This window comes from Hyperolius riggenbachi, chromosome 4 (genome assembly GCF_040937935.1).
Source record: "Hyperolius riggenbachi isolate aHypRig1 chromosome 4, aHypRig1.pri, whole genome shotgun sequence".
NCBI classification, from domain to species: Eukaryota; Metazoa; Chordata; class Amphibia; order Anura; family Hyperoliidae; genus Hyperolius; species Hyperolius riggenbachi.
Genome location: NC_090649.1, coordinates 424,780,840 through 424,808,322, shown reverse-complemented (window position 1 = coordinate 424,808,322; position 27,483 = coordinate 424,780,840). Strand labels below are relative to the sequence as shown.

General features: G+C 43.3%; 1 protein-coding gene across 6 annotated transcripts in view; it reads right to left on the bottom strand.

Annotated features, from left to right (window-relative positions):
- KIF16B (kinesin family member 16B) overlaps nucleotides 1-27,483 on the bottom strand; it is a 635,015-nt gene that overhangs the window by 223,500 nt on the left and 384,032 nt on the right. For all 6 annotated transcript variants that reach the window (XR_011019462.1, XM_068232451.1, XM_068232454.1 and 3 more), the window contains one exon: nucleotides 5,386-5,439. Coding sequence is in view for 5 of the 6 variants with exons in the window: in XM_068232451.1 (XP_068088552.1) it covers nucleotides 5,386-5,439 (54 nt within the window). In the remaining variant the exon portion in view is untranslated. The remainder of the gene's footprint in view (nucleotides 1-5,385; nucleotides 5,440-27,483) is intronic.

The window sequence follows — 27,483 nt, the reverse complement described above, 5'->3', positions numbered from 1 at the left end:
GAAAGACACTGGCCTAGAGTTGTTTTGGGCGACCTGACCATCTTCCAGCCAACAAATATACTGTACATTACATCTCACTTCAGTTGTCCTTTACCCTCTCAACTGTATGAGTTTAGCTTTTTCTTTGATGATTCTACTCATCTATATGACTACCCAGCTGTAATAGTAGACAAACATGTATGTATATTACCTGAAATTCTATGTGACTGTTCACCCGCAAAATGTTTGAAACTAAAAATATGGTGATCTCTTATCAGAGAGGACCCTTAAAGAGAAACCGTGACCAAGAAATAAACTTCATCCCAATCAGTAGCTGATAACCCCTTTTACATGAGATATCTATTACTTTTCAAAAACAGATCATCAAGGGGCTCTGTATGGCTGATATTGTGGTGAAACCCCCTCCCACAAGAAACTGTGAGGACCGCGGTCCTGGCAGTTTCCTGTCTGTGAACCTCATTGCATTGTGGGAAATAACAGCTGTTTTACAGTTTACAGCTGTTTCCAACTGCCAAAAAAGCAAGCAGCATCCGCTGTCACTGACATCACTTGCCAGCAGTAAAAATGTCCCCATGTGATGTCAGAATGTAAATCAGGGAGAGGAAAGATTTTGCAATGGGAAAATACTGACTAAATCATTTATACATAATTATTGTAAAAATGGAGAACTTTTTTTATAACATTATTTTCACTGGCGTTCCTCTTTAAGATAATTATAATTACATTTCCACTTCATTCTTCAATTAGGTAAAATCTGGAAAAACGAACACCAAGCTCAAATTTTTTTTCTGTGTAACCATGGCAACACTACACTGTTTGGAGTACAACTGACTAGAGAAATAATAGGTTGCACAGAGCAGGAGCCTCAGTTCCTCATTTTCAACATCTATGCTAATCCACTATCTGCCACTTTCCTCTATCTGCCGCTTGGATTGTTTTAAATACTTGAAAAAAAGGGGAGGGGGGGAAGAATCACGCAAGTTGAAATAATTAGTCAATAATGCCTGCAATGTGTCGAGCCAAACTGACAGTAGAGTTTTTTTGTTAATACAAATGTGGATTTTCCCTACATACTGTCAGAAATCTTTTTTATAAAAGGAGCAAAAGGAGTATGCTGGGCACCCGGCTGGCAGAGGTGTTGTATCACACCACACAAGCATAAATCATGGGGTAAACGCTGTCGGCTGCAGCTTGTATGCACAGCGACACGCTCTCGGTTTGGCAGACACGTTGAAGAAAGTCCCAAAGTAGTATACAAAAAAAAAAAGCGGACAGACCAGGCACCGTCCTGTTAAGCGCATTTATTGCCAAACTAGCAGCCAAAAGTACAGCACAGTTCAATGACACATTGCATCAGACCTGATTCAGTCGACATGCATCTGGCATGTCCTAAGTGCGTGACCCATGGAGGGAGGTGCGGTGATCAGGGGAAGAGGTGGACGGGCACAACAGCGGTTTCGCGCCACAACAGCGCTTGCTCATGTGCTTGTCCAGGCCTGGACAAGCACGTGAACAAGCGCTGTTATAGCGCAAAACAGCTGTTGTGCCCGTCCACCTCTTTCCCCTGGTCACCGCACCTCCCTCCATGGGCCACGGACATGCCAGATCCAGGTCGACTGAATCAGGTCTGATGCAATGTATCATTGAACTGTGCTGTACTTTTGGCTGCTAGTTAGGCAATAAATGCGCTTAACAGGACGGTGCCTGGTCTGTCTGCTTTTGTTTTGTATAATACTGTCAGAAATCACCAGCTACTGACAACCTCCTGGACTCCACCAATTGCTGCTTTATTTAGAAGAAATCTTTACTATGTAGAGTTTTCTTTGCCTCTAGCAGAGTCAGGAGGAAGTCAGAGTAAGCCTTGGAGATGTTCATATCACACACAGACAAGCTGCACACCCTCAATGGTAATGTCACAAATCAAGACAACAGCACGCGAGGCAAGCTTCATCTTAAACAGGAACTGTAACCCAGGATTGAACTTCATTTCAATCAGTAGCCGATACTTCATTTCCCACAAGAAATCTTTACTTTTCTGGAATAGATCATCAGGGACATCTGTATGGCTAATATTGTGGTGAAACCCCTCCCATAGTGGGATGTCATGACCATGGTCCTGACAGTTTGCCATCTGTGAACCTAGTTGCATTGTGGGAAATAACAGATTTTTCCAACTGACAAGCAAGCACTATTTCCCTTTTTGCATAGAACTCTCAGTAACAACATCCTGTACAGATCACCTGGCAGAACTAAACATGTCACAATCAGTGAAATCTCAGAATGTAAATCAGGGAGAGGAGAGACGGGGCAAACAATGACTAAAAAATCTATAAATATTGTAAAAAAAAAAACACTCTTATTAATTATGTTATTTTCACTACAGTTCCTCTGAGTTCAGAGGTTGGAAATATATTTGCTTTAATTGCTGCTATAATTGTCAATTTAAGTTTTTGAAAACTTTATAGTGATTGTGAGATAAAAGTTTTTAATCTTTCTACACATGCAAAATATTAATTATTGAGTTTTCTGCTAACTCTTTTAAATACATGATATAGTGGCTGAATAGTGTAATGGTTACAGGTTCTGCCTCTGACGTAGGAGACCTGGGTTAAAATCTCAGCTCTTCCTGTTCAGTAAGCTGCAGCTATTCAGTAAGGAGTTCTTTGGGCAAGACTCCCTAACGCTGCTACTGCCTACTGAGCTTGCTCTAGTGGCTGCCTTGCAAGCGCTTTGAGTCCGACAGGAGAAAAGCACTATACAGAAAAAGGAATTATTATTATTAATATGAAAAGTCATCCCTTTTCAGACGAATATACAACCTAATGTAGGCCACTCCACGTTCAGCATCTGGCCAAGCTGAGCCCCTCACTATAATCTAATACAACATATTTCCGTACAGACCAGTACACTCCAAAATTCTTCTGAAGTGGCTTCACTTTATTCAGGAAATTTAGCCGTCCATTAACAGGTGCAAGGCAGCCTCCTGACATGCTGCGCATGCGCGGTCATGTGCACGGTCCTGTGAGCGGATACAACGGTGTGCCCCCTCCTTTGCACGCCACGGTCCAGCACATGCGATTTTAAACATGCAACTGTAAGCAATAGCGGAGCCGCCGCCGCACAGGGGCAGCGTGGCGGCGGCCTCCGCATCCCAGCCGGCGGATGGCGGCGGGTCCCGCTGCTCAGCCGGCGGACTTCCGTGTGTGGGCGTGCGCGGACCAAGGTCCCGGCCTCTCAGTGATCCAGAGGCAGAGGGTCATGCGCACGCACGCGAGGCGGCAGGATCTTTATTTCCTTAGGAGACAGGTCAGCTGATCCGGCGATCAGCTGACCTCAGCCAGCCAATCACATGCTGACTTCAGGTCCAGCCCCCTGGGCGGGCTGGTGGTACTGGGCTTCAGCATTTAAGCCCGCAGATGTCATTTGCTCACTGTCTGCTGTCGTGAATACTTAGGTGTAAACACTCAGACCTTAGCTCAGTTCCCTGGTGTTGATATCAAGGATGTCACACCCTAGTCTAGGATTGTATTGAAATTTATCTGTGTCTTGACTTTGGCTATCCCTGACTACTCTCTCCTCTTCTCGATTTTGTACCTTTGCCTATCTGATTCTTAGTCGCCGACCCTGCCTGTTTAACGGACTCTGAATCAGCCTTCTGTTCTTGTACTGCTACCGTCTCTCTGTTGCCGAACCTCTGCCTGTCTGACCTTTCTCTTTTCCCCAGTGGAACGTCTCCCACTGGTGGGATATCTCTGAGGCTTGCCTCTCCGAGACGCCTGCCCTAGCAGACGATAACTGCCAGGTGCTGAGATCCCAATCATCACTTGGGCCAAGGATCTCACTCACAGGGTTCCCATTCAGAGGTAACCACACCTCTGAGGAATCACCGGGTGGTGGATATTTCCACAGTCTTGTTTATTGTATATGTTGATTGTTATTCTTTCTGCTACAGTATTCAGAGGTTAGTTACACTTGCATTATTGGTGATTCTGCAGATCATAAATAATCGAGTGACATTTTGCAAATCGCCAATAATCAGATTCTCTCTGCTTACTAACACCGATCATTACAGCAACATAGTGACAGCATAGGGAATATACCGGCAATAGATAGTTACCATAACATGATAGCTCAAAGTCCATCAAAAACGCCCACTCATGCACATTTTGGATTGAGGATGGGAGAATCACATGAGCATGAGGCCCGTGTCTGTTGCTGATCATTCGGACACATGTATATAATGCACTGAACATCTGGACTCTATAGCAACCAATGTTGTTGTAGCCGCTAGTATCCAGTGGAATTGGGCATTTTTAAGGGCTTCGGAGTATCACGCCGTGGTTACTATCTATTGCCGGTATATTCCCTGGCCTGTCACCATATATCGTACATGTTTAACATATCATAATAAAGTGAAAGCACTGTTCAGAAGAATTTTGGAGTGTGCTGGTCAATACGGAGAAGGATTGATTTAGTCCTGTTGGTACTCTGGTGGACTGACTGTGTTGCACCTCAAGCATCTAGTAGTGGACTGCATCCAAAGAGCTTTGTCACTATACAATCTGAAACTACCATCCGAGTTTCAAAACCTTATTCCAAAACTGTATGCATAGCCTTATTCACTTGTTTCTTCCCCATTTCTTTAGATTGTGAGCTCCCAAGGGCAGAGCTCTCTCCATTTAGTTTCTCATAAGTTGTACATTTTTGTTAACCACTACACGACTGTCACAATAAATGATTATACAGTAACGTGTCTAACATTTTTATATTTTGTACCAATTTCTGTATTATTTTATGTACTCCAATGTCTGTATTTTTATGTCCCCAGATTTGTTGTTTAGGTTTTTTTTTTGTACAGTGGCATGGAAGATGGTGGTGCTATGTACATCAATAATATCGTAATAATAAACCAAAATAATGCATACCAGAGAGTCCCCGTTATCTGGAACTCAGGCAACCGGAAGTCCTAACTAACTAGCATGCCTGATGGATAACAAGGATTATAGTCATGGGGGTTTTGGGCAGGTTTGGAGGCATTTCAAATACTAACCGAGCCTGCAGGAACATCTAGCAGCCTTTCTGCAGCTCCTAGCGGCTTCACGGCGCTGTTCACGGAAGCTGGTGTGTCACCTGACCTGATGCTGGTCACATGACACACCGACTTGCTTGCACGGAGAACGCCAGAAGCCGCAAAAAGGCTGCTAGACGTCGTTTGAGGCTCATTAAGTATTTGGGGTTGGGGGGGCGGAGTCAATACTTTTTCAGGTGGTTGCTCAAGCAACGGGCAAGCACATGTATCCGGCATCAGACAATCCCTACCAGTGCCGGGTAATGGGGACTTCTTTACTAATACACCAAAGTTGCACATATGTTTTATTCAAATACCTCTTATGTTCCAGTTTTTCAAGCTCTTCTCGTTGTTGTCTTTCAAATTCCAGTCTGGTAAAAAAGCAAAACGAGGTTTGTTAGAATCAGACCTTGATAGCGAAAAAAAAAAAAAAATGACTGAGCAATGAGTGATGACCATGGGAAATGTATTGAAAGGGAGTTTTAAGGCGAGATGGTTTATTTTTGCAGTTTCACAGGAAATGAAAAATGGTTTGACCAGGGCGGCTAATTAGGTTTCCAGCTGCTGGGCACATCTATTTGAAAAGTTTGAATGTAAATGAATTTCTTAGGAGAAACTATTGAAGTGATAATGTTAAACAAGGCGGATAAATGATTAGCGCAGGCTGGGAGAGTTCACTACATTCAGGCATGGCAATCAATACAAAGAAATTGAGTTTCTCTACCTTAGACAGATTGGTCCTTTTACAGGGAAAAAGCTGCCACCAGAGGTAGGGAGAAAGCAAAGTGATCAATTGGCACACGCTTTGTAAAGAATTTCAATGCTAGATAGATAGATAGATAGATAGATAGATAGATAGATAGATAGATAGATAGATAGATAGATAGAGTAAATACCTAATTCTCCCACTAGTATTTCAGATGTTGGTGACAGTAACCAGGTTGAGTCAACTTCTAGATCATAACACCAATATGTATCCTAACTTCATAACACCATTATGCACTTTTAGCAATCTCCAGCTACAGTCCCCGTTACCTGGAAGTCAGGCAACCAGAAGTCTCAGCTACAGTGGGATGCGAAAGTTTGGGCAACCTTGTTAATTTTCATGGTTTTCCTGTATAAATAGTTGATTGTTACGATAAAAAATGTCAGTTAAATACATCATATAGGAGACACACACAGTGATATTTGAGAAGTGAAATTAAGTTTATTGGATTTACAGAAAGTGTGCAATAATTGTTTAAATAAAATTAGGCAGGTGCATACATTTGGGCACGGTTGTCATTTTATTGATTCCAAAACCTTTAGAACTAATTATTGGAACTCAAATTGGCTTGGTAAGCTCAGTGACCCCTGACCTACATACACAGGTTAGTCCAATTATGAGAAAGAGTATTTGAGGGGGTCAATTGTAAGTTTCCCTCCTCAATTTTCTCTGAAGAGTAGGAACATGGGGTTCTCAAAACAACTCTCAAATGGCCTGAAGACAAAGATTGTTCGTCATCATGGTTTAGGGGAAGGATACAGAAAGCTGTCTCAGAGATTTCAGCTGTCTGTCCGTTTCCACAGTTAGGAACATTCTGAGGAAATGGAAGACTACAGGCTCAGTTCTAGTTAAGGCTTGAAGTGGCAGACCATGAAAAATCTCAGATAGACAGAAGCGGCGAATGGTGAGAACAGTCAGAGTCAACCCACAGACCAGCACCTAAGACCTACAACATCATCATCAGATGGAGTCACTGTGCATCGTTCAACCATTCGGCGCACTTTACACAAGGAGATGCTGTATGCGAGAGTGAAGCAGAGGAAGCCTTTTCTCCACCCACAGCACAAACAGAGCAGATTAAAGTGGACCCAAATTAAAAATACAAGATTTCAGGAATAAAATCGATTTTCTAAATTATAATAATAAATAGCAGCATTTTCAGCTGCATGATGACAAATATAAAATATTTTACATTTATTGGAGGAACCCCTCCCTTCCTTCCATATTGCCGGGACAGAATCCGGCAAAATGCTGGAGTAGGTGGTGTGTGGCAAAGGAGGAATTGCTAATGGCTGCCACCTGTGTAATTCTAGTTATGCAAAGAGAAGGGTGAAAAGCATGCACTGAAATGCTCATAGGCTTGAAGGAGTGTTTATTTATCTTTGTATGTGTCAGAATGGTGCAACTAAATATTTTGAATTAAAAAAATTGTTTGGTTTGGCTCCGCTTTAAGGTATGCTAAAGCACACTTGGACAAGACAGCTTCATTTTGGAATAAGGTGCTGTTCACTGGTAGAACTAAAATTGAGTTATGTAAGCATAACAAGGAGCATTATGCATGGAGGAAAAACAACACAGCATTTCAAGAAAAACACCTGCTACCTACAGTAAAATATGGTGGCGATTCCATCATGCTGTGGGGCTGTGTGGCCAGTGCAGGGAATGTGAATCTTGTCAAAGCTGAGGGATGCATGGATTCCACTCAGTATCAGCAGATTCTGGAGACCAATGTCCAGGAATAAGTGACAAAGCAGAAGCTGCCCCAGGGCTGGATCTTCCAACAAGACAACAACCCTAAAGACTGCTCAAAATCCACTAAGGCATTCATGCAGAGGAACAAGTACAACGTTCTGGAATGGCCATCTCAGTCCCCAAACCTGAATATAATTGAAAATCTGTGGTGTGAGTTTAAGAGAACTGTCCATGGCCAGAAGCCATCAAACCTGAATGAACTAGAGGTGTTTTATAAAGAGGAATGGTCCAAAATACATTCAACCAGAATCCAGACTCTCATTGGAATCTACGGGAAGCGTTTAGAGGCTGTAATTTCTGCAAAATGAGGATCTACTAAATATTGATTTCATTTCTTTTGTGTGGTGCCCAAATGTATGCACCTGCCTAATTTTGTTTAAACAATTATTGCACACTTTCTGTAAATCCAATAAACTTCATTTTACTTCTCAAATATCACTATGTGTGTCTCCTGTATGATATATTTAACTGGCATTTTTTTATTGCATCAACCAACGATTTATACAAGAAAATCATGAAAAGGTTGCCAAAACTTTCGCATCCCACTGTAACTGGCATGCCTGGTGGATAACAGGGACCTTGTTTTAGAAGTTTTGGAGGCATTTAAAATACCTCCTGAGCCTCCAGGGATGTCTTGTAGTCTCCGAGCAGCTCCTAGAGGTTTTTGGGGCCGTGCACGGAAGCCGGTAGGTGAGGTGACACGCCAGCTTACATGAATTGAGGACACCGAAAAGCTGCCAGGAGCCCACTAGGAGCTGCAGTGAAAGTACAAGACATCGCTAGAGGTTCAGTGAGTATTTCTGGAGGTTTGTGCGTTTTCAGCTGGTTGCTCAAGCAACTGGCAAGAACACGTAGGCGATACCTGCTGGTGCCGGATACCAGAGACTCTGTTGTACCTGCTTATGGTTACTATTCCCAATCACTTATCACATCCCCATTGTAGATACTTGATCTCTGGCCGTATGCTACATGGCATACAAGCGAAGAAGGTTGATAATCCATACCAACTTTCCAGTGTTGTGACAAGAAGTTGGTGCAGTTCATCCAAGTTTCTTCTTTAGTGATAACCTTTCACGTACACAGGGGAAGATGCAATCACATGTCTCAACTGTTAATCTATGAGTGCTGTCATGTTAAACATGCATAGTTTGCTTTTTTTTTCCAGTGCGTCTCCTCTTTCTTCCCTTTTGTTCCCTCCCCTACTGCTCATTCTAGCTCATTCTAGTTTCAACCCTGCATCTCAGCTACATGCTTCTGCTAGCTGCTCACATTATGATTTTTGACCTATGCATTTGTTCATTGGTGTATGAGCTGCACAGTTTGAATAAACTTCTTCACGATCTTCAAGGTGTCATTTTGATCGAGTCACTGTCCGCCAATCTACCTAAGGCTGCGATTACACACATCTCAACACAACCGTGAGTTAAAAGAACTCACATTGTAGTGCTTAGACTGGAGAGGCAGAACAGTCAAAAAATCAGTGAAAGGATCTTAAAAGATCAGCTAAACATCTTTCAGAGGATTCTTGCCAGGTGTCATGTGTAGTGAGATGTATATGGACACTGGAATATAGCAGAATATATGTGCAAGCCTGCATACTCCAGCCAGCAAGCAAATCTCAGCATATGTTTAATCAGTTTTCTGCACAGATTAATGAAGAAACTGTTCATGCAACTGTTATTTCATGTGCTCCTATAATAGACTGCATTAATTCTGTCTGCAAGTGAATCTAAGAACTGTATGCATTCAAAGTAAACTGTATGCATTCAAAGTTAACTTTGCAGAACCCTTACTAAACTGGACTCTTGCTACCCCTCCCACTGATTGCCTAGGAAACCAGCTCCCTGAACCAGAAGACTGATACATTTCTATGCAAACACCTTGTGACTCTACCCCCTGCCTGACATCACAATGCACCAGCAAAGCAATATACAAGCTGAACAACCTGATACACAGCAAGAACCTGAACTTCTTACAACTCAGGAGTCAGATCCTCAAAGCCACATAAAACAAAAACATTCAGTGAAACCAACTTGGAAAGTTCAAGAGAACTAGGAGGCTGACAAGGAGGAGCTGCTATGTAACATCAGCAACTTATGGTCTAAGACAGGGGTGCCCACACTTTTTCAGTTCACAAGCTACTTTAAAAATTGCCGGGCCCAAGAGATCTACCACCAATGCATACAGTGTCTCAACCCCAACCCCCTTCCCCCATATCCCAGCATTTTCATATTCTGCTTTTCAGGAAGGGTGACTAGCTTATCAGATCTCAGCACAGAGGCATCATTAGCTGTGCTGCTGTTGCATGCAGCTCCCTCATTGCTGACAGCTGATCAGTCGGCAGTGGCTGGAAGATGCACACTGTGCATCAGGCCCCGTTTACACTTGCGTTTTGGCAAGTAAGGCCCGGTTCACATTAGCGTTCCAGGTCCGGCTTCCCCGGACCCGGAACGCTCCGTACAGAGCGGATGGTGAACGGATACATTGCTAATCAATGTATCCATTCACACTTGTGCGCCGTCCGGATCCGATCCGGGAACGCAGCTCCGGGACGGTCCGGCTTTTTTTCCAACATGCGCTATTTTTCAGGCCGTCCCGGTGCGGCTGCGGACCCAGGCCAGATCCTGACCCGAACATGAAGGCAATGCTGTGCAATGGGAAACGGATGTTTCCCATCACACTGGCAATAGGACCGGATGCTTCCAGCACCGGTCCTATGCCACTTGGGGGGCCTGGACTACACGCCGGTATCCCCCATGCTTGCAGTGCCTTTATGGCACTGCAAAGTATCTAGTTCCGGCTACTTTATTGTAGCCGGAACTGATACATTCCGGATCCGCAACTTGTGCCGCCTTGTGGCCACCGCAGAGACCCGTACGGTCTCTTTGCGGCCCCCGGATCCGGACCCCCGGACACTTGCGGACTCGAAACCCAAGTGTGAATGGGGCCTAAACGGACCGGATCCTGATCGGATCCTGACCTGATCCTGATCAGAACCGTACGGTTCCGATCCGGTCCGTTAGTATCAGGCATGCATCAGGCTGCCATCCGGATCCGTGGGCAAAAAATAGCGAAATTTAAAAAAAAAAAATGTTGGGGTCAGCAGAAGGTGCACCTGTAGAATCAGGTTCCTCCGCTGTAGGCCTCACCTCCACCTCCGACATTCTGCCAAACAGCTCCAGCACGTCTGTCACTGATGCTCCACTCCAGACATGCTCCGAAATGGCCGCTTGGATACGTATAGGAAGTGGGGTAGAACTACAGGTTTTTGTAGGCAGTGTGTTCTGTGCCTTCTGTTCCCCATTGGTTTCTGTGTTCCAGATGGTGCTGTCAGGCTCAGGTCCGGCTCCGGTCCGGGTGCGTCGGCTGGAGATCCGTACCCAAAAAATAGCGCATGTTGGAAAAGAGTCCGGAGTCCGGATCCGATCCGGCTCCGTACTGTACGGAACGGACACGTGTGAACGTCCGCATAGCCTTTACATTGCTATGCGGAACGTACGTTCCTTTTGTACAGTATGCGGTCCGGATCAGATCCAGAAAAATCCAGATAGCGAATGCTAATGTGAACCGGGCCTTAGGCTGACATAATATAGCCCCCACCACAGCACATGGCTTTTATAATGACCAAATCCCCTTCCCCCTCGCAACTACCACAAACAAGCCTCAGTCATCAGAACAGTCAAGGAATCCTCCCTCCCCGACCCACCACCAAAATTTTAAATTGCCGCTATATGCCTACCTCGTCAGCAAAGCCTTTGGCCTCCGTGCACTCTTCTCCTCACAAGATGGAGGAGAGTTATTATTATTATTATTTATTAGATTTATATAGCGCCAACATATTACGCAGCGCTGTGCAATAAATAGGATTACAGACAATGATAACAGGGTTGACAGAACAATACAGGTAACAGACCATAGATACAACAATACAGGTAATAGCAATAAGATACCCAACACAATGCAGATAATAGTACAATGCCAGATCATAAACTGGAATGGTAGTGGTAAAAGATTACCAGTTCCAAATTCTGGGTAAAGTGCACACAGTCAAGTATGATACACAAGGGGAGAGGGCCCTGCCAAAGGCTTACAATCTAGAGGGAGGGGCTGGTGACACAAAAGGAGGGAGTGCATCAAGAAGTTATTGGCAGAAAGGATTAGGGTAGTGTTGAGTTGATGTAGGCCTCCTTGAAAAAGTGAGTTTTGAGTGCTTTTTTGAAGGTGTTGAAGGTGGGAGCGAGCCTGATGGGCAGTGGGAGAGAGTTCCACAGGATAGGGGCAGCTCTAGTGAAGTCCTGCAGTCTGGTATGGGAGTGCGAGATGCGTGGGGTGGTTAAGAGGAGGTCGTTGGAGGAGCGAAGTGGGCGGCCAGGTGTATATCTGCTGACCAGGTCAGAGATGTAGGTTGGGCAGGACTTGTGTATGGATTTGTATGCCAAACATAGGATCTTGAAGCTGATTCTGAAGTGAATTGGAAGCCAATGAAGGAATTTGCGTAGGGGGGTTGTGGAGACAGAGCGGTGGGAGGAGTAGATGAGTCTGGCTGCTGCGTTCATGATGGATTTTAGGTGGGGCGATGCGGTTTTGAGGAAGGCCTGACAAGAGGGAGTTGCAGTAGTCCAGGCTGGAGATGATGAGGGCATGGACAAGGAGTTTGGTAGTGTCTGGGGTCAGGAAAGGCCGGATCTTGGAGATGTTGCGCAAGTGGAAATAGCAGGCTCTAGCTACGGTTTGGATGTGGGAGGTGAAGGAGAGGGCCGAGTCTAGGGTGACACCCAGGCAGCGGGCTTGTGTGGTTGGATGAATGATGAGTTAGCCTCTGAAGACCCGCGGGACCTGAGGGAGGCGCGGCTACATAAAATGTCACAGGCTGCAACACAGCAGAAGCTAAATTTGACAAGACGTGGCCGAACAGATCGCGATCGACCTATTGTGCACCCCCGGTCTAAGACTATTGAATGCATGTCAGCTCTGTCACAACCAGCTCATGAGGTACTGCACCTAGAGGGCGCTGTTAGGCAAATGAATACTGCTTATGAGAACTATCAAAGACTGTCTGACAAATATGCTGATCTCTTAAAGCGGTACAACACAGAAAATTCCTTACAAGAACTAAGGGAATTGATTGAGCTCAATCTTTAAAGAGATGATTTAGTAATACAAACAAGGGCAAAAAGAGATGTAAAAATCGCACGTCTCTATGAATCCAGATCCCATCTCTCCACAACTTCTAAGCGCTCCACACGATCGTCAAATAGCACACGATCTTCCAAATCTTTAAGGTCGACATCTTCTACTCTCGGCCAACAACTCTTCAAAGCCCGTGCTGATGCTGAAGCTTCTAAAATCCAGGCAGCCTTTGCCCAAGAAGCTGCACAGAAGAAGGCAGAGATGGAAGCTGAGGCTGCATGGAAAAATGCAAAGTTTTGGAAAACAATGTGAGCACGCCAAAGACATGGCAAGACTAAAAGTCTTAGAGCAAGCTGTAAGTGACAATAAAAGAGATGTCAGTGGCAATCACTGTTAAATCCTATGCATCAATTTCATCACAGACCTCATCAAAACTCCATAGCTCTGTCATAGCAGCCAAAGCACTTAACCAAGGCGTTCTCTGTACATTTTCTGTTCCTTCTCAAATGACAGAAACACGTACGGATAGAAAAGACCTTCTACCTCACTATCCCATCGACCTGTCACCTACTTACCAACCCACTAATTTACAGCTACAAACCAACACACCCTTGGATTCTACACCAGCTCCGGTGTTAAATGCCTTGGCACCATCTTATGTTCCCGAGTCACTCAACATCGATGTGCCTGCCACTACAACCAACCCTGTTCCGCCTGCAGTTGTATACCCAAAGTCTGAAAAGACATGTCGCATTTTGCCAAGTACATCCTTTGCAGAGAACTCACTAGAACAGGCCTCACCATGTTTGATGACAAACCCGAAAATTACAGAGGTTGGAAATACACCTTTAAGGCCAAAATCAGTGAGTTAGATATCACTGCTGCAGAGGAACTGGACCTACTCATCAGCTGGCTAGATCTCCAGTCTGCTGAACGTATCAAGAGACTTAAAACAGTTTACACCTCCAATCCTGCTACAGGTCTCGACGCTGCATGGAACAGATTAAACGCAGCTTTGGCAGTTCTGAAGCTATTAAAGATGTCTTACTGAAAAGGTTGCAAAGTTTTCCAAGGATTACAGCTAAACACAATCTGAAGTTTCTCAGTGATCTTCTACTAGAGCTCCAACTAGCTAAAGCTGACACTCGCCTACCCAGGCTGAGTTACCTTGACACCCCTCATGGCATCAACCCTATTGTCCTTAAGCTACCTCATGGCATCCAAGAAAAATGGGTCAGTCAGGGATCTGCTTACAAGAAAATGTATAGAGTTGTCTTTCCTCCCTTTTCCTACTTCTGTAACTTCATAAAGGGAATTGCGGATACTAAGAAAGATCCAAGTTTCTTCTACGGTGACTGTAATCCTCTCAGTCCACCATCTCCAGGACTTGGGAACACACACGCAACACACAGTCAGGGATCTGCTACAGTGGCCTTGTAGTTGCTCCTCTCATTAGCAACTTGGAAATACCCTTGCCTACTATCCTCGAGTGTAATCACATCCCAACCAACAAGGATGAGATTCCCACTCCTGAAGCTGCCTTGCACCACGATCACTAGAAAGACATAGCTGATCAAATACCAGCCTTCAATGAAAATGCTGATATCCTGTTGCTACTCAGGAGAGACATCCTAAGGGTGCACAAGGTGCGCCATCAAATTGACGGCCCAAATGATGCACCTTATGCCCAACGTCTGGATCTAGGCTGGGTCATTATTGGCAACGTCTGCCTTAGCAATGCCAGGAAACCTCTCTCGGTTTCTTCCTTAAAACACACATCCTGCCCAATGGACGTACTACTTACTTTCCACGACAACAACATCACTATCATGTGAAAGGGAGGCTGTGTGGCAAAGGTACTCGAGAGAGCATCATACTAGAGGATGGCAAAGCACTTATCTTTCGGGATGACAACATTGGTAACACAGTGTTTGAGGTAACCACAAAAGACAAAGAGTTAGCAGCCACAATGGAAGACAAAGAATTCTTGAGAACCAAGAGTAAAGAGTTCTACCAAGATGATTCTAACAGCTGGGTGGCACCGCTACCATTTCGCACTCCAAGGAAGAGAATGCCAAATAATAGACAACATGCAGATTTGCGGTTCATCTCTTTAGAGCGCAACCTGAACCGGAAACCAGAAATGAAGAAACATTTTGTTGACTTTATGCAGAAGGTGTTCGAGAGAGATCATGCTGAACCTGCACCTCCTCTTTCACAAGGAGAAGAATGTTGGTACCTTGCATGTATTGGGGTCTATCATCCTGGCAAGCCTAACCAGATTAGAGTGGTCTTTGACTCAAGTGCTCGTTATGAAGGCATTTCTCTCAATGACAATCTTCTCTCTGGACCTAACCTGAACAACAACCTCCTAACTAGGAGTCCTACTCCACTTTAGACAAGAGCCAATTGCCATTATGGCAGACATTCAACAAATGCTTCATTGTCTCATTGTCCTTGAAGATAACAGAAACTTCCTCAGATTCCGATGGTATCGCAACAATAATGTCAACGATGAGGTCATCGACTATGGGATGAAGGTTCACGTTTTTGGGAATAGTCCTTACCCTGCAGTTGCCATTTACAGACTGAGAAAAACTGCCCAAGAAGGCGATCAAGAGTTCGGAACAAATGCATGTCAGTTTGTCGAAAGGAATTCTACGTGGATGACGGTCTCAAGTCTCTACTAACGGCAGAAGAGACCATTGACCTTCTCGCCAGGACTCAGAACATGCTCGCTACTGCCAACCTCAGACTACATAAAATCATCTCCAATAGCAATGAGGTAATGGGAGCATTTCCTTCTGATGATCATGCTGTCAGTGCTAAGGAATTCCAACCAGAATCTGACCTTTCCCTCACACAAGGCAGCCTTGGGTTGCTGTGGAATGTAAAACAAGACATGTTCACATTTCAAACATCAGCCTGCGAAAAGCCCTTCAAAAAAAGAGGAGTACTGTCTGCAGTGAACAGTATCTACGATCCCTTGGGATTCATAGCACCCTTTACCATTCAGGGTAAGAGATTACTCAGACAACTTACATCAGAGAACACCGACTGGGATACCCTTTTACCCAAAGAAAAAGAACAAACGTGGGAATCCTGGAAGCAGTCCCTCCAGGCGTTGGAACAGTTTAAGATCTCATGCTCTTACACTCATGCGTCCTTTGAGAATGCTACCAGACTGGAGATCCATGTCTTTTCTTATGCATCCATGGAAGCCATAGCTGCAGTAGCCTATCTCCGAGTTGTACTCTCCAACAGTAAAATAGATGTAGGATGCATCATGGGCAAAACCAAGTTAACTCCAAAGCCTGCACATACCATTTCAGGGCCCGAACTCTGTGCAGCCATGTTATCTGTTGAAATTGCTGAGCTTATTGAGCACGAAACAGACTGACATTGATTCCTTTAACTTTTACACAGACAGCAAGATAGTGCTAGGATATCTACACAATCGAACAAGACAGTATGTTGGCAATCGTGTGGATCGTATTAGGAAATTCTCCATGCCAGAGCAATGGCACTATGTACCCACGGACCAGAACCCTGCTGACCTAGGCAGTCACGCAGTGCCTTCTGCCGCCTTTCTGAATACATCATGGATAAATCCACCAGTACTCTTGAATGAAGAATTCTTCTCAAGTCCTGTAGAGTCTACCATCCGGAGTCTGATAAGAAAATAAAGGCCACTGCAGTTGCACTTAACACCTCCGTGGAAGCAAAGACAAAACTGAAACCTCACCGATTTGAGCATTTTTCTAAGTGGTCTTTCACTGTACGAGCGACTGCAGCTCTTATTCACGTTGCTCATTACTTTGCAAGCAAGGCAACCTTGTTAAAGGGAGGTAAGAAGGATTGGTGTTGTTGCTGCCTTTCCCTCTGAAGTCAAGTGTCTTCACTTAAAATACTTCTACAAGTATTGTAGAAATGTTTTTCTGTTGCCTTTTTTGCCATTTCTCTTGTTGCATGTGTTCCAAGCAGAAAAATAACTATTATTCACAGACTTGAACTAAAGTTAATATTGTTATCAGAAGTCATAGATTTCGACGGGGAGTGTCATGTTACACATGCATAGTTTGCCTTTTTTTAAGTGTGTCTCCTCTCTCTTCCCTTAGCCTCCTCTGATCTCCTTGTCCCCTCCCCTACTGCTCATTCTAGCTTCAACCCTGCATTTCAGCTACATGCTTCTGCTAGCTGCTCACATTATGATTTTGTGACCTATCCATTTGTTCATCGGTGTATGATCTGCACAGTTTGAATAAACTTCTTCATGATCTTCAAGGTGTCGTTTGGATCAAGTCACTGTCCACCAATCTACCTAAGGCTGCGATTACACACATATCAACACAACCGTGAGTTAAAAGAGATCACATTGTAGTGCTTAGACTGGAGAAGCAGAACAAGTGCAGTCTTATCAACCAAAGGTGCTACATACAAGCTAGCAGTTCTGTGAGAATCCCACTCTTCAGCAGGCAAGGCAACGGGGCAGATTTAGCAAAGCAATTCCAATAGTCTTACTATTTCCTACTTATTTAATCACAATTTTAATCTGCATGTGTTTTGAGGGTAAATTCTCTACTTACAAAATAGGAAGACTACATGCGCCTGGTGCCACGTGGTACAGGGGCTCATGGTGACGCTGGACACCCGGAGGCCAGGACTTGCACCAGTGTGACAGGTGAGCCTTCAGCACTGCACATGGGCACAGGGGGGCACATATATACTTAAAGGACCTCTGTTACAAAAATCTAAAAATGTAAAATACATGCAAACAAATAGAAATCAGAAGTACATTTCTTCCAGAGTAAAATGAGTCATAAACTACTTTTCTCCTATGTTGCTGTCACTTACAGTAAGTAGTAGAAATCTAACATTACCAACAGATTTTGGACTAGCCCATCTTCTCATGGAGGGTTCTCAGGGTTTTCTTTAATTTTAAAAGCACTTAGTGAATGGCAGTTGCTCCGTCCAACTGCCAAAAAAGTGTACGTTGAGCTGGGAGGCTGGCCAGCATATTTGTATAAATCTTTTTCAGGGAGTCTCTTTATAAAGAATAAAGGCCATGCTGAGAACCCCCTATGAAGAGATGGACTAGCCCAAAACCTGTCGATAATGTCAGATTTCTACTACTTACTGTAAGTGACAGCAACATAGGAGAGAAGTAATGTATGATTCATTGTATTCTGGAAGAAATGTACTTCTTATTTGCATGTGTTTTAAACTTTGAAATTTTCACGACAGTTCCTCTTAAAGGAGACACTGGCCGAGGATCTGTTGGTCATGGGGATATCAAACACTGTTACCGCTGCGCACTCAATTGAGCCCTTGTGACACAGATTTTCCATCATTCCCAACCGATTTTCTCGACCAGTTTCGTCTGGGAATCAAAGATCCATTAGGTTGTTGTGTTGCAGTACCGATTCTTTCCCGATTCAATAATATCAAATCGTAAGGTCGATCGGCCTGCAATATCAAGTAATGTTTGGGTGCCCTTATTGTAAGCTACTTGCATAGACACAGATAAATAGAAATAGATACACATCAAATCAGGCTGTCGGAAGACAGCAGGTCCAGTGAATTAATTTGGAGCCTGCATGATCAGCAAATCACATTCACAAATTCACATCACACCATTAATAAACAAGCAAGCAAAGCAAAGTCTAAGGCCCATTCACACTGTGGTGATTAGCGGCTGCTTACCGCTAATCGCCGAATTACTATCACAAGCACTTTTTAAAGCGCTAGTGCAACTATATGGCAGTGATCTCAATGCCACGATCACCATCGATTCGCGCTAAACGCAAACGTGCTACAAGCAGCATGTTTTCACAATTTTAGAGCTATCGCGATTGCAAAATATTTCAATCGCGATCGCTCAAAAATATCGAAAATGGCCAGTAAAAAATATGCGAGTATTGCGTTAAAAACATTGTGGCAAAACGCTAGCACTAATCGCTAGCATTTTGGGATTGTCAGTGTAAATGGGCCCTAAAAGCAGAAAAAGTTTACAAACCTTTAGCACTTTAGCTATGTTCTGTAAAAAAAAATACTGATCTGCGTCTTTTCAGCAGGCTGACAGGAAGTCCTCAGAGATGCTGTGCATATCATTACACATATTCAAGTATCAACGACGCCATACGAGTCACATTTTAGCGTTTACCAATATGTCTTTGCATTTAACCTTTTCCAAGTCTTTCATTCATGTCTTTCCCAATGCAATTTGCCTCAGGATTTCTTGGCTGCCTGTTGCCTGAATGTGTATGACAGATGGAAACAGAGAAAAGTTGTCCACATCTACTCTGTTTTATGGACAACTGAAGTGAGAGGGATATGGAAGCTGCCATATTGATTTCCTTTTAAATAATACCAGTTGGCTGGCAGCCCCGATGATCTATTCGGCTGCAGTAGTGTCTGGTTAACAGCAGAAACAAGCATGCAGATAATCTCGTCAGATCTGATAATGTCAAAAACACCTGATCTCCATATGCCTGTTCAGGGCCTATGGCTATGGACACTTTAAAATCAGCATAGTTCTACACCTAGTGGCCAAAAAAAATTGAGACACTGCTTATTTGAAAGTAAACTAGTCCAAGAGTGAAGTAGAGTGACATAACAATGCAGAGTTTCTTATATAGGGAATTCTCAGCTTCGGGCGACATAGTTATCATGGAAGTCAATGTCAACGCGGGTACGACAAAAGATTTAAATAACTTTCAAGGGATGATCGCTGGTGCAAGAAGAGCTGGTGCTAGAATCTCTGAAATGACATCTCTTTTAGTAATTTCTCGCTCAACAGTATCTCAGGTGTTTAGAGAGTGGCAGTTGAGAAAAAAAAACAACTTCAAGCTATAAGGGCTATTCTGTTTAAAAAAAGGCTGGTGAACGAAAGAGGTGAAAGCACACATAGTCCGCAGCAACAGAAGAGCAACAATATGACAAATTACACCTGCATTCCAGGTGCATCACAAAGCATATCCCAATGCACACGGCGGACTTTGCAACGGATGGGCTTTAGCAGCAGGAGACCATCACGAGTGCCTTTGGAATCACAGAAAAATAGGAAGAAACGCCTGTTGTGGGCCCTTGCCACCATGCTCGATCATTCTCAGATTGGTTTAATAAACATCGATCATAATTTAAACTGTCTCCATGACCAGCTCAGTCCCCTGACCTCAAACCTATTGAGCATTTGTGGGATCACTTCAAAGCTTTGAAACACCACCATCCACTTACAGCTGCCATTATGTCGGCATGGGCCAACATTTCTCTGCAATGGTATGTGGAGTCCATGCCAAGAAGAATACTTATTCTGATCAGAGCTAAAGGTAGACCAACTCGTTATTAAAGGGTGTCTTTAATTTTTGGCCACTTAGTGTACTTTAGCTCCAGCTCATACCTCATTACACTTGTAGCTACTACTATAAAAACCATAGCATGCTTTCCCACTATGTACATCATACAGCACTCTGCACCTTCACAGCTTCTAATCCTCCACTTTTAATTAAGTCTGCTCAAATAATTCCTGAGCAAACGCCTAATCTATGTGAGACACTTCTAAAAAAATGTATCTTTGCTTTTTTTTTTCCTTAAATAAGAAATATAAAAATGTCAGATAGATGCAATAAGGATACAAAGTCGGCACTGCTGTTGGTGCGTTTATTGCCCGATGGTGCTTACATCATATTGCGTGCAAGATATAAGAAAAACACATACCGTGCAAAAAGAGGCTTATAGCTGTGAGCTGGTGGTGGGCACTGGGTGCAGGAATAGCCTGACGGCCGTTTCGCGCTGTCTAGGCGCTTCTCCGTAGAAGCGCCTAGACAGCGCAAAACGGCCGTCAGGCTATTCCTGCACCCAGCGCCCACCACCAGCTCACAGCTATAAGCCTCTTTTTGCATGGTATGTGTTTTTCTTATATCCTTCACGCAATATGATGTAAGCACCATCGGGCAATAAACGCACCAACAGCAGTGCCGACTTTGTATCCTTATTGCATCTATCTGACGTTTACCTACTCCAGTCAGAGCACGCTGAGTGCGCCACAAGAGTTTAACTCACTATAGCCCCGCAAGTCTTGTACATGAACAGATGTGAATCCTTTGCAGTGCCGACTTTTTCCTCTTCCCCTCCAATGTCTCTCAAATATAAAAATGTGGTTTAAACAATGAACTCCAGCCCTTTTACACCCCGTGCTAAACTGTTCTATTCAGGAAATCCACAAGTCATTGAAAGAACATCCATTAATGAAGAGAATCAGGACAATGTGTGAACTTTCTGACGATCATCGGCTTTGGTTTATTGGCCTTGAATAAGAGAATAAATGCCAGCTGTGAATGGTAGAGAAAGGTAAACAGTTGATTTAGTAAAAGAAAAGCAATGTTTCCTGAATACGCTTGCAGGATGGGAGTGCTTCCATCATAAAGGATAACATGAGGGATAATATCAACACCCTATAAAAACTGCCACCAGCCGCAGTACAAATTGTAGAGGAACTGTATTGAAAATAATGTAATGAATAAAATAGTTTATTTTTTAACAATCTTACTTTATAAATGATTTAGTGTTTCCCGACTGTAAAATCTTTCCTCACTGATTTACATTCTGACATTTACATCGGGTGGCGACATCTTTAGTGCTGTCTGGGGCATCTCTGTGGATTGTTTGTATACTCATTCTTCAAAGTCAGTAGAAAAAAGTACCTAGCCATCCTTAATCCTCTAAGAGGAGAATTCCACATAGCTAAACAGCCTTGGCTGTGACATCACTGGGAGGCTAGGTCTATATACCAATATACAGCAATATATAGATATAGGAAGTGTGCATGATGCTGAAACCAGAATCATTAAAGTAAAAGTGGGTATCCTGGCTAATCTACTACATTCTTCTATATGTTACTACAGTGCCACTTTAAAGTAGCCCTGCAGTGGGGCAGTAACTTCCTTTAGGGCAGTACGTATACCAGTATACAGCCTTATCACCTTCATAACACTGGCAGGACTCTTTGTCCAGATCGGTCAATTTTTGATCCATTTTGAACAAAAATCGATTGAAAGAATCAATTGAGCAGGATGGAAAATGTAAACCAATTGGGGGTGGGGCAAGCACATTGGCAGATCGATTGCCTATAGCTTTGCACTGCATCGAACAGTGCAACTCTGCAGTTCAACTGATTTTCAATAGATTTCCTGCTGGAATCTTTTGGAAATCGATGTGCAGTGTATTGTAGGAATTCCTTTTGAATCGATTCTTTTCAGAGAGGAATCGACCATTTTGGAACATTGAGTGGAAATCTATAAGTGTATGACCAGCTTTAGACTTAGAATATATTATTTACGGGCCCCTCCTCTAAAAAACGTATCTCTGTATTATACTCTATTTTGTTGCCAGGTGCTACTCAGAGAGCGTACCTTAAAAAGTCCACATGGGAACGCGAGGTTGGCCCATTGGATGACAAAGAGTGGGAGAGTGCTCTGTCAGCTGTAGTGTAGTGTTCTCCGCATCTCAATAATAGGTTGTCTGCCATTTTTCTATACAAAGAGCGTACCTTACGCCGATGGTGCTCCCTAAATATAGACAGGTCTACTCCGATCTGTGTCCTAAATGCGGAGCAACAAAAGGTACATTTTTTCACATGAAGTGGTTATGCCCTGAAGCCAACACTTACTGGATGCATATTTGTTTTTTTACATGATCGCATGGGGTGCCCTATTTCGGTACACCCTAAACTATGTTTGTTAAACATCCTTTCTAATACGATTACTAATAAGTCCACTAAGACATTTCTTCTGGCATCACTTAATCTTGCTCGTAAATTGTATGCGAAGTTTTGGATTGAACCATTAGCGCCGGATTTGAAGGACTGGATTAGACTAGTAAATATACACTACCTTTACCATGAGGCAATATATCAATCACAAGGTGTCTCATAGGCTGGATAAGATATAGGCTGAATAGAAAAACTCTTCGCATACTAAGGAGTAATATGTACATCTTTTACACTCTTGTATTTGGATCATTTATAGCGTTGCACTTTATATTTGGTATATTTTGGCAATGTTTTTTTGCCTTCTGGAGACAGACTTGGTTTGTTTAGGTCAGGCATCGGGACTGACAGTGGCGGCGGCTAGCACTTGGATTGCCTCTCTTCTGCTCGCCGCAGTACCAGTAAGAGGGGAGATGCCGCGACCAAGCTGAGGTTGCCTGCTGCAAGTTCCGGGGGCTAAGGGACAAGTTGCTGGATCGCGCTGAGGATGCCCCCACCGCCACACGTAACGGCAGTTAAAGAGACTCTGAAGTCTCAAAAAAAAATGTAACAAATATGTTTAATACTTTATCCCTAACTAAACCGCCGTATCCCCGCCGCTGTACGCTATCTAAATACCCCCCAACTCCCTGGGGGGCAATCCGGGCAGCGCTTCCGTGTGAGGCAAAGCTATGAGCCGCAGCCCTGCCTCACGCGTCTGTCAGCCTGTCCCCACCCCTCTCAGTTTTCTTTCTCTGAGAGGGGCGGAGATCCACCCCTGACAGACGTGTGTGAGGCAGGGCTGCAGCTCATAGCCCTGCCTCACACGGAAGGCTAGAGGGCAGCAAAATCCACGACCAAGAAAGTCGTGGATTTTGCAGGGGAGAGGGAGGGCGAGTTAGGGGGGATTTAGTTTATAGTGGCGGGAATGCAGCGGTTTAGTTAGGGCTAACGGATTAAACATATTTGTTAAATAAAAAGCAGTTTCTTTTTAGACTTCAGTGTCTCTTTAAGGGACCAGATGCCAAGATCGCACTTAGGCTGCCTGCCTAAGAAGTGTCGGGGGTTAGGGGAGAAGATGCCAAGATCACTATGAGGCTGCCCCCACCGCCGCAAGTGATGTACCGGTGGTTAAGGAAGAAGAAGATGTCGGGATCGCGTTGAGGCTGTCTTTCCCCGCCGAAGGTAGCAGAGATTAAGAGGGGAGATAACGGGATCACAGGAGGATCAGCTAGAGGAGAAGGAAACAGCGCACGGAATGGTAAGACCTTCCGCTGTGCTATGTGCATCAGCTTGAAAGGGGCACATTCGGACTATAAGACACAGTGACTTCCCCCTCCCCCCCGCCTTTGGGAGAGAAAAAGTGCATCATATAGTCTGAAAAATACGGTATATACTATTATAAGCCTAACTACTATTCTTACACAGATCACACAACTCTTATGCACAGGATTCATAAATTTAAGAATTTTTGGGGATTTGGATTTGAGGAAAACCCAGGTGCCTGCAGTGAGGAAATCAACAGCAATGTACTGTTGCTGTATTTTCTTTTATAGCAAAAACTGTTGGTAGCAACATTAGTTAAACTGCAGTATAATAAGGCAACCACAAGATGTCACTGTAAAATTGTAAATTGCTGCAATGATCTCTATGGTACTGTGTTTTCCTGTATTTATTATGTATGTTCTACTCTGTTCTAAGTAAGCTGCATGTACTGATGGTGGTGTATGAATTATCTTTGCGGGTTTTCCTCAGTAAAGGAATTCTAATTTGTTTAAAAAAAATGTTGGTAGTAACACCATTATTAGTTAAACTGCAGTTTAATAAAGCAACCACAAGATGTCACTGTAAAATGTAAAGTGCTGCAATGATCTCTATGGTATTGTGATTTCCTGTAATAACTGTGTTTCTCTCTGTTCTAAGTGAGCTGCATTTTTCTGATGGTGGTGCATGAATTATTCCTGCGTGTTTTTCTTCAGTTAAGAGTTCTAACTTGTTATACTGGGTGCCTATCTGTGTGTATTTACCACTTTGCTCCTTCAAAAAAGAACAAAAAAATATATTCGCATTAAAAATACAAAACCCACCACTAATAAATGCATAAAAAAAAAAAAATCCTGAACATTGGCTTATTTTCTCCCCAGACAGAGCTCTGCTATTTTATTCTATCGTTTGCAAAGCCGTGTGAACTTGCCATGCAGACATCCCAACCTTTCAGCCCACAACCCACCAGGCTAGCTCTGGGGCCCGATGTGATAAAACGATACACAAGTGTGGCCTTAAAACAAAGCTTTGTAAACACTGCATTACTTCAACTGTGATAGTTTAGTTTTTGGCTGGAAGCCTTAACCTCCTATCTGCCCTTTTTTTCCACACATCCATCGTCTGCCAGTCCCTCTGAATTAGCTGTGCCACATGTGACGCTTCTGTATGGCAGCGGTGACCCAGGCAGCATCTGACGCCTCTGTGTGGCAGCGGTGACCCGGGCACTGTGGCAGATCCAAACTTTGCAGGTTGATGACATTCTCAGTATTATAGTTTTTCAAGTCTTCTAAACGTCTAACTTTGCTATCCTTAAAGAAGTTAGTTAAGTTTCTACTGTTCCGGATTTTATGTAGATGCCTACAGCTCCAACTCAGATGCCGTTTTCTGCATATTTATTGAAACACTACTGGGATGACTGAAGAGCCTTTATCATCGCGGAAAAGTAAAATAAGATCTTCTATGGAAGCATCCAAAGGAGCAGAAAGGTGAAATTCATTTTTTTCTGCTTAGTTTGCTGTGTTTTTTTTAAATAAGAAGTCAGAACACACAGCGTTTGTTTATGCTTGCAATTCATCTCTTGGCCAGATTCCATTATGGAGAGGAAATATTAAATGTTCTCCTGCATAAAAAGCATTTCGAGTCTGTATTGATATAAACAAAATATATATATATATATATATATATATATATATATATATATATATATTCCAACACCTCCTGCTGATGTTTGAAAGTCACCCCAATGACAGTGACTGCTGCCAAACAGGTAATATGTGAGTGCTTCTTCAGATAGGTGGTGCATTATAAAGGTGGCCACTAAGTGCAATTTCTAGTGAAAAATCGTTTGAGCGATCAGATTGGTTGTAGATAATCTCTGTTGATGGGCACAATCAATTACAAACGATTATAAAAACAGGAAGCAAAGATTGGTTCATTGATAGTGTAGTGAACGATCTATTACGATATTTCACTTCCGACCAGAGTTATCTGATTGTTCTAACGATTTTTCGCTAGAAATTGGATCATTAGTGGCCATCTTTAGGATGGACTACGGATAAAAAGAAAAGTACAGGCTAGGTATCTATCTGTACAGTCTATCGTCATGGTGCAATAGAAGAAGTGTTAAAAAGGAACTCTAACCTAGGATTGAGCTTCATCCGATGCAGTAGCTGATACCCCCTTTCTCACAAGAAATGTTTACCTTTTCTCGAATAAATCATCAGGGGGGTCTGTATGGCTGATGTTGTGGTGAAACCCCTCCCACAGTGTGATATCATGTCCATGGTCCTAACAGTTTGCTGTCTGTGAAACTCGTTGCATTGTGGGAAATAGCGGCTTTTTCCAAGTGCCAATCAAGCAGTATCTTTCTCTGTGCATAGAACTCTCAGTAACGAACATACCGTACAGATCACCTGGCAGATGTCACCACCGGTGAGAAATCTTAGAATGTAAATCAGGGAGAGGAAAGATTTTACAATGGGCCAACACTAGCTAAATAAAATAAATATTGTAAAAAATATGCAATTTTATTAATTATGTTATTTTCACTACAATTTCTCTTTAACGTGATAAACCACACTCCTTGAAAAGTACTACAAACACATATCAATACTCAGTAAAACATTTTAAAGTTTATTAGGCATTTCCAATATTACAACAGCATCTGCCAACTGGCCGCTGCAACATCACATAACATACTACAAGAATACTGTGGCAACTGGAACCAACCCATCACAACATGCACCAAAGCAGAAAGGGAACCCCATTCACTGTTATCCAACAAAATAATAGTACCACACAACCCACCTAGGATAACGATATTCCAACCTGTATTCAGTCTAGATCAGTGGTCCTCAAACTAAGGCCCGCCGAATGTGGCCCCCTGAGGCTTTTTTACTGGCCCCCCACACAAAATGTATTACTTACAGTTAGGGTTAGCTACATCTTTAAATATTGGTGGTCCGCATATGGAACAGCAGTGCTGGCACCACCCATCCACATGTAAGCCAGAAAGCAGTAATCTGCTGGTTTCCAATCAAATTCCACATCAGGCGACACTGCTGTCCAATTGGACTGCAGGTTGTCACCTGGGTATGCTTCACTGTCTGGCCCGCAAAGACTTCTACATCATTTTATGTATACTCCGGCCCCCCAGCAGTCTGAAGTATGTTGACTCGGCCCTCCACTCAAAACATTTGGGGACCCCTGCTCTAGATCAATTCCCAGAGCCTCCATCTTCTAGACCAAACCCTCGCCAATTTTAGGTTAGATCTTGCGGTTATTGTAGACACCTTTGATGACAGGCAAATCTCTACAAAATTAAAGCCAACCAATCTGACTAAACACATTTTTAAAATCTATTTTTTATTACTGGATCTATTTTTTTAAAGCGATTCTTTTGATCAGGAATGTGAGCCCAAGGAGAGAGTGATATGGAGGCTGCCATATCTATTTCCTTTGAAAGAGGAGCCGTCAGCCATACTATCTTAGAAAAAAAAAAACACATACAGTATAGTCATGGCCACAATTTTTGTCACCCCAGAAAATTTTCCAGAAAATCAAATATTTCTCACAGAAAAGTATTGCAGTAACTCATGTTTTGCAATTCACGTTTATTCGCTTTGTGCGTATTGGAACAAAATAAAAAAGGGAGTAAAAAAAGCAAATTGGACATAATGTCACACACAACTCCAAAAAAATGGGCTTAACAAAATTATTGGCACCCTTTCAAAATTGTGGATAAATAAGATTTAAAGC